Raw genomic sequence first — 8,502 nt, 5'->3', positions numbered from 1 at the left:
ATAACCATAGTGTCCATGAAGATGCAGAGTCTATGTGTTGAGATATGGGAAAATATAAAATTCCTATTTCTATTATTTTATCTTATCTTCATAATGTAAAAAGTAATATATTAATACATAATTTATAAATAATAAAGTATGCATACATGCTATTGTGTGTTCAATCATTCTTATCCACAGAAGTGTGTAGTTAAAATGTTGTTAGTAACTGCTGGTAAATTGTGGAGTTTTTCCTCATAAATAAGGGGAAACCATGCGCACTATAGAATATTGTATCAGGCATAGTGAAAAGAAGCAGCTATAAATTATTAATTTCTAAGTCAAATGCTATTGAATTCATTTAGTATGACACTTAGAACAATGCTATCTAGAGAGAAATGTTTAGTAAATAATAACATTTACAAGTTAAGAACAAGTGTTAGATATTACCATTCCAAATCTCCTTATTTCAAACATGAGGTAACTACAGGCTAGAGAGAGTAAATAATATTCTCTATGTCATATGGCTAACTCATGGTGACAAAGCTCACTACAGAACCCAAATTTCCCAACTCTTTGTCTTTCTACTGGACAACACATGGAGATATGTGTGTGTGTGTGTGTGTGTGTGTGTGTGTGTGTGTGTGTGTGTGTAAATGGAGAGGATCTTTGAAATTAGCATCAGGCCAACCTGTGTTCTCATGATTTTATTTTCTCCTATTTATCCAAACCTTTATCTTTTTTAAAACCTTCCCAAAATCACATCCCATTTTGTAAAGTGAAATAATGAATTTCTTTTTTTATCATGTTAATTTTTAAGCCATTCTAAAGGAAAAAGGTCAAACCTGAAGTTAATCCTGTTTTCATCCACCTCCTCTAACAGAAACTACCTCTGAACTCTAAATGCCTTTTTCTTACCAGTAATCCTCTGAGACCAACCCAGGAAAAAAAAACAAAAAACAAAAAACAAAAAACAAACAAAAAAAAAACATATGCAACTCTACCCAAAGGAAATGAAAGGTGAAATGTGATGGGAGTGGATGATATAGCAGTTGACTTGCAAAGAAGCAATCAAAATTAAAAGTCCATTCTTAAGGGATGATAAAATTGTAAACCCGCAGGAATAGATCCTACATTAACTCTTCAAGTCTATTAGCCTGATTCTGAGTTGAATTATCTCCAGGGCCCTCAAAATAGAACAATATGGTGAGTATGACAACATTGAGATCATGACTTTAGGAAAAAAGCTAAAGAGAAAATGAAAAGTATTTATCCAGATAATTCAAACACATTTTTAACACCTTGATTATATTTGTGTAATCTCCTCACAATATTAATAAAGGAAATTTTCAACTTTGAATGTTTCCTGCTCTTGAGGTCCTAGGGAAGCTATATTTTAACATTTATCAAGGTCAAAATGACTTGTCAAAACCTCAAAGAATGGGCTCTATTTCTGTCCTAAGCACACATGGTCTGCTTTAAATAAAATAATAATAATAATAATAATAATAATAATAATAAATAAAATAAAATAAAAATGAGTATTCTGAACATAAGAATAAAGAAATTTCCCTGGTTCCCATAAGTTTAAAGTCATGCAACTTGCCAATATCTTAAAAACATAAGATAAAAAAAAAAAAAAAAAAAAAAAAAGCTGTGACTTTCTGGAATGTTCTTCATCATGATGATTTGTAACTCTTTCTGTAAAAACATATATAATCTTGTACCAAATGTTCCTTTCCCAGAACACTCTCTTCTTTGTGAAAATTGTGTATATCAGGCAGCTGTTCCCTCTTGAGCTCGAATAAAACTCTTTTCCTTTCTCTTCAAAATTTAAGAAAAAGATTTATTCATTTTGCATCGATAATATGTACAGGTGACATTTAAGAAATTTGACTGTATTGACACAGACATTGGTTTCAAATATGGCTATGTCATTTCACCAGTTTTGTCATGTATTGGGAAGCTGATATGTCATTGGATTGGAAAGATTAAATGGCATGATGCAGATGATCGCTTAGCAAAGTGTCTAGCATACAGTTAAGCACATACAAAACTTAATTCTTTTCTTGAGACAGGAGAGATGGCATGCTCAAGATCTCACATTTTTTGCTAGGCAAAAAAAAAAAAATTAGAAATCCAGATTCCTCCTCTAAGGAAAGTAAGAGTTGAGACATTTAGGGGTTTACTAAGTCATAATTCTTAAAATGATTGGGGGAGGGTGTAGCGGGGAATGGCCTCTGGCAATGCCAAGTTTGTTGCCTCAGAAATCCACAAACACGGGCAGCCACCATCTTTTTTCCGTTCGAGGCAGGCCAGAACTACATTTCCCAGCGACCCTCAGCCTGCTTCCGGTGCAGTGAGCCGGCGCTCTGCTTCCGGCCGTATCTTTCACGTCAGTTCGGTCCGAAGACTCCCGCAGTTGAGACCGAGTTCTTGAATATGGGTTCTTTCTTGTCCCAACCTCTGGAGCCCATCAAAGTCGCTGCGCCTCCTGAAGTCACCAACTCCGCCGAGCCCCTGCCCCTCGCTGCACCTGGAACGCCGACCTCTCCAGCGGAAGCGCCTCTACTTAATAACTGCTGGAGCTGTCGCGTGCTCTCCGGGTCGGGGCTGATAGGGGCGGGCGGATACGTGTACTGGGTGGCGCGGAAGCCCATGAAGCTGGGATACGCCCCGAGTCCAGGGACTATTACGCAGATGGTCATCGGCATCAGTGAGAGTCGGGCGATTTCAGGGCCTTTGGGCAGGGGGATAGGGAGAAGTGGGCCGCAGTCACGCGGGCGGGTTGCGGGGCTGGTCACGTGGCCGAGGCACACCAAACTAGGAGCGGGGCGGGGAGAGGAAGTTCTTGGGACGGTTTTTCTTTTCTTTTTTTCTTTTTTTTAAATGACAGTATTTCTTGAGAACTCTTGTTAGCTTCAATCGTTAATCCTAACGATAACTATTAGAGATAGGTATGATTATAGTAATCCCTTTTTACCGCTGAACAAACTAAGCCATAGAGAGTAAGATGTTAAAGGTCAGATAATTAGGATATGACACAGGTGGTTTTTGATCCAAGTTTATCTGTCACCAGATCCATGCTTTGTTCTCCAGATTCTGGAGAAAGCCTTCGTGAGAGAAAAACTAGGGCTTTGAAGTCACGTCTTAGGTTCAGTGCAAACCCACATTCTCGGTGTACTATGGGTGGATGGCTGGCCCACAGTCCTTAGCTGTAGCAATAATGACTGATTATTATAAGTGATGTTAAGATGTCTTAGAGTAAAATGCAGTGATTTTTTTTTTCCTTTTTTTTTTTTTTTTTTTTGCTCTTTAAACCAGTTGAATGGGTAGGATTTTAGGTTTTCAGATCTCTTAGCTTTCTAATTAGATTCCCCAAATCGGTTCTCCTTAAATCCCTTTCTTGCTTGGGGAGGTAACAGATTTTTTTTTCTCTCTCTCTCTCTAAATTTTCTTTTCCTTTTCTGAATTTCACTCTTTTATAAAAAAAAAAATGTAATGATGATGTGTCTTCTAGGAGTGTTGTGAGGATTAAATAAGATGGCATATATGAAAGCACCTAGTAAACTAAAGTGTAACATACATATGAGGTACTGTTGTTTTTTTTCCTTAGGCATAGCTTGTTGGGGTGTAATCATCCTGGCAGACCCCAAAGGGAAAGCCTTCCGTGCTGATTGAAAGTACCGCCAGTGAAGTTGGCATCTTTGTCCGTGTCCCCATGACACCACAACAAGCATGGGACCTCCAGATGTTCTGGACAGACAAGTGGATATTGGCAGACTTCAGTCCTGCAGATACGACAAGACTGAAAAGACAAATGTAGGTTGTTATTCTTTGGCGATGAATATTTGTGGCCTTCTTCTCAGACTCCACAGGGACCATTAAATCCCTCAGAGAAGAGAACAAGTTCTGTGTCTTATCTAGAGGAAGAAGATATAATAAAAATGAAGACGAGATGATACACCAAATTGGAAAACGAACCAAGTTATTATTTTTAAAAGTTCTCTTTACTTCTCCTATAATGGCATCAACACTTATTAGCAACTTAACACTGGGTTTGTATCATACAATGTGCAGAAGTACGTAAAACTTTACATGTGTACTGCTTATGATTTCTAAGGTGTTGTCAAATCAATTACCTTATGAGAGTTTCAAAGCTACTGCTGTAAGGTGCTTATTTCACTGGTGGTAAGTGAAACTTGAAAATAGTTCTAGTGATTTGCCCATGGTCATTCAGCAAGTCAGTGATATAGCTAGGACTTGTTCTTGTTTAGTTCTAGTTCTTGTCTTTTAGAACTAGGATGATTTTGTGATGAAACAAAAATGAGCATACAATAAAAGACAAGTACCAAAATATTTGAGAGAAATTCACAACATTGTCATTAAGAACAAAAATCAGATTTTGTCCACAACCACTGGAATTATTCCTGTGATGAAATTGAGATGCTTTTGAGATAATGACTTAAAATTTGATAGTTCATTTCTGAGAGAAGTCTATGCTTCCCTTCTCTATAAAGTTATACATAGCTTTTTGTTCAGAGCAGAAACATAGTCAAGTTTAGTTGCTAATCACAGTGTGTTAGTTTTGAAAGATAATGTTGAGCAAGTACTTTCAAGGCTTTTATTATCATGTATGTAGAAGTGCCTAAGCTTAATGCTGGATGTCTGTATTCCCAACATTTTCTTAGGTTAAACCAAAACTACATAAATGTAACTTGTTGGTCTTGGCTTGACCTGGATAAACAGAGTAAAATTTATATATGTAATGTAGGGGAACCTGGGCCGATTAAGCGTCCTTCTTCAGCTCAGGTCATGATCTCACAGTTTGTGAGTTCGAGCCCCACATCGGGCTCTGTGCTGACAGCTCAGAGCCTGGAGCCTGCTTCGGATTCTGTGTCTCCCTGTCTCTCTGCCCCTCCCCTGCTCACGCTGTATCTCTCTCTCCTTCAAAAATTAGTAAACATTTAAAAAAAAATTTTTATATATGTAATGTAATTTTAACATCTTTCTCAGAATTTGTACTAATGTGTAAGCAAATAAGAATTTTTTTTCCAAATGAACTTGCCCTCTCACTAGAATATTGCCAAGGTATATTTGGTTCTTCCCAACTTGGGTCTGTTTAACTAGGTTTGAGCAAAATAATGCTCTACTATGTCTATGGGCAGTTAACTAGGAATAACACCTCTCCCCCCCAAAAAAAATAGATTAGTTAAATTTAAAATGAATAGTTTTTTTTCTTTTCTTCTTTTGTTTAACTTTGGAAGTGTATTCCAAAAGTTGTTTTGAGTGGCGCCTGGGTGGCTCAGTCGGTTAAGCATCCAATTCTCCGTTTTGGTTCGGGTCAAGATCTCACAGTTGGTGGGTTTAGGCCCTGTGTCTGGCTCTGCACTAGCAGCATGGAGCCTACATGGAATTCTCTCCCCACCCCTCGCCTGCTCATGCTGTCTCTGTCTCTCTAAATAAATAAATAAATAAACTTCAAAAACTTGCTTTGATTTCTGCCAGTGCAGTCAGAAATCCAGTTTCTTTTAGAGATGAGTCTGATCTTCAGAAAGAAAAGAGCACTTTAGTCTTACAATGCAAGGAGTACATATAGTGCCCCTATTATCATCCCTTTTGTTGGGGATGAAGTAGAGTGAGGATAAACAGACGCAAGAATAAGTGGATTATTACTCAGTAATGTAAGAACCCATATTTATGGGTTTTGGAATCTCTTTATTGCATGGAAATACGAGTTTATAAAGGCTCATAATTACTTTTGGCAGAAGAGAAAAAGTATAAATAAAGGCAATTTAAAATTAACTTAGAGTCTTCCTTGAAACACAAACCAAAATGTGAACATACATGTAATCGCTGATAATGTTCATAATGTCCAAGGTATCTATTTACCTTTACATAGTCTAAACTTTGGTTGCTCAAGATAATCAAGAAATTATTACACCATCTCTTGTTCTGTGTATTGTATTGACTAGTCTGTAATCCTTTGACCAGCTAACAGTATATCAACATATGAAAGCACCCTAATGTAGATTGGTCTTCAGGATCTTGATATATTTTGGGAAGGAGAGGTGAGGGGTCTCTCTTTCTAGGCCGATTGCTATTGCTGGCAACACTGGAGTGTTCAAGTACAGATCTATCTAAAAAGCTACGGAGTTTCACCTGGCTGAGACTAGTTGCTGAGACCATGGTTTCTGGGGGGCCCTAGAGGTTAAGCATCTTGGGCATGATTTGTACTTCACCTCTACTGTCAGCATTTGCTCCTTGCTTCTTCTTATTACTGGTTTCTTAGCCTGACTGTGTCTGAATTAGGGGCCTCTTGAATGAAGCCAGTTGATTTGACAACATAAAGTAAATTGCTCCTAAATTAAATTTAAATACATGTTCAGGGCAAGCATATGTTCAAGTACTCCCTCTCCACCCCAAACCAGGCTTGGCCTCAACTGATTTATTGCCAGGACTGCATTGATCAAACTAATACTTCTCAAATCTTGGTCTAGGATAGTAAGCAATTTTGAGTTGAAAAGCCACTTTTTTTTTTTTTTTCTTTCAATGACAGATAAATCCTTGCCTTGACCCAATGATTATATAGGTGTTAGGGGCACAGAGTCAGAGGGGAAAGACTTATAATTACACATCATTCAGAAGTACCCCAAGAGCATGGGGAGAAAATCTGTCACTCTTCTAAATTCATGTCTCTTGGCCTTTGAGATATTCAGCAACTTGTCATTCAAATGTAGAAGGAACATAGAGAAATAGCCCAAAGGGCAAATGTTAAATGTAGTAACGCTGCTAAAAGTCACTGCTCAGTCATGGGACTGAACTTGCATTTGCTTCAGGAATGTGGTAGACAAGATTCTTAAGATGGTCCAGATCCCTGGTGTACACACACTTTCTTCCAGTTATTCAAAGACCATTCTAGGTGCTTCTGTGAAGGAAATTTGTAGATGTAATTAAGGTCCCAGATCAGTTGATCTTAAGATCGGGAGATTATCCAGATGGGCTGATCACATGAGCCCATTAAATCTTGTTCTAGAGGTCAGAGGCAGGAGAAGTTGGAGATTAGAAGGAAGTGGAGGATTCAGTATATGTCCCTGCAGTACTAGAAGAAAGCAAACATTCCTATGAACTACCTCTGGGGGCCATGTGGCTAGGAACTGCCAGCTGCCAGGAGCTGCTGAGAGTAATAGCTAAGCAGGAATCTGGGACCTCAGTTCTACAACTACAAAGAAATGAATGCTTCCAACAACCTGTAGGCTTAGAAGAGGGCCTTATGAGAAACAAGAACTGCAGCCCCAGCCAACACCTTGGTTTCAGCCTCATGAGACCCTAAGCAGAGTATCTAGTCATGCTGTGAGACCATGAAATAAATTTGTGCCATTTTAAGTCTCCAGGTTCCTGGCAATTTGTTACACAATAGAAAACTAATACAACGAATCAGGAATATTTTATGGTATCACAGTCATGGTAAATGGCATGCCAGACCAATTATGCACCCCTTTTCTGGATACTCAGGAATTAGCAAGAAAAAGCCATCTGAATAGCATTTGTCTTTACAGTTACTGTCTTCACTTGTTTTTACTGGCAGTTACTGGCAGTTTACTGGCTTTTCTGGACAGTTTTTATTTTCTATTTTCTAGCAAAATTGTTCCACTGCTGAATATATATTTGAAAAAAAATTACAGCACCCTTTTGATGCGCCAAATATGCTAAGTGCTTTGTAGGAATTGTTAAATTCTCTCAGCAGCCCTGTTTTAAAGTTGAGGTAACTGAGCCCTGGAACAGAGAAGAGTTTTTCCAAAGCCTCAAGTGATGAAGCAGTAGTGGCTTGGTGAAGAGCATGATCTGGGAAGTGCAGATTCATGTTGCTATAGTCTTTCTCTTAGCATTCATTCTCAAAATGTTCAGATGTCAAAATTAGAAATTTTGAATGCTGATTTTCCATTTTTCTTGGTTATCCCTTAGTTTAACATGTATCATTTTTTTTTTTTTTGGTTTCCTCTTTATAATTGAGGTTATATCACTTATCACTCTGACAAGCAATTTACATATTAATCCAGGACAAGAAATTCATATCTCCCTTAGCAGGCTCATACCCTTCCATGACTTTACCCCAATCTCTCCTGACCATTTTCCTGAACTTAAACCCTATTTCCCAGCCACAGTAGGGCATCCTACCTACCTCTCTGAAGAAACCAGCATCCCAACTTGTCCAAAATGAACTGATCTCACTCCAACCTACTTCTATTTGCTGTATCTGTTCATAGCATTTCCAATTCATCAGCGGACCAAGCTAGAAACAATAGAATTATCTATGGCTCTCTTTACTCTTATTTACCTCTGATCTGTTAGCAAGTCCTAGTTATTTTAACCCTGTAATACTCTTTCCTGTCCATTTCCATTGCTATTGTTTTGGATAAGTTATCATTTCTTTCTTTTTTTTTTTAACATTTATTAGACAGAGAGACACTGAGTATGAGCAAGGAAGGGGCAGAGAGAGGGGGAGACACAGAATGCAAAGCA

General features: G+C 38.1%; 1 protein-coding gene across 1 annotated transcript; it reads left to right on the top strand.

Moving 5' to 3' along the window:
- The first annotated feature begins 2,360 nt into the window (after window positions 1–2,360).
- DMAC1 (distal membrane arm assembly component 1) lies at window positions 2,361–5,784 on the top strand. Its single transcript, XM_060609791.3, has 2 exons — window positions 2,361–2,695; window positions 3,596–5,784. Exons 1-2 carry the CDS (start codon window positions 2,422–2,424, stop codon window positions 3,658–3,660), a joined length of 339 nt encoding a protein of 112 aa, XP_060465774.1. The 5' UTR covers window positions 2,361–2,421; the 3' UTR covers window positions 3,661–5,784.
- The last annotated feature ends 2,718 nt before the right edge of the window (window positions 5,785–8,502 follow it).

This window comes from Panthera onca, chromosome D4 (genome assembly GCF_046562875.1).
Source record: "Panthera onca isolate mPanOnc1 chromosome D4, mPanOnc1 haplotype 2, whole genome shotgun sequence".
Lineage (NCBI taxonomy): Eukaryota > Metazoa > Chordata > Mammalia > Carnivora > Felidae > Panthera > Panthera onca.
The sequence above is the reverse complement of the archived record's forward strand: the minus strand, read 5'-3'. Positions and strand labels throughout refer to the sequence as shown.

Excerpts from the sequence above, each read along its gene's own strand:
- DMAC1 (XM_060609791.3), top strand. The coding sequence starts at position 2,422 with ATGGGTTCTTTCTTGTCCCAACCTCTGGAGCCCATCAAAGTCGCTGCG. Across the intron at positions 2,696-3,595 it reads GCAGATGGTCATCGGCATCA|GCATAGCTTGTTGGGGTGTA; the intron begins GTGAGAGTCGGG and ends TTTTTTCCTTAG.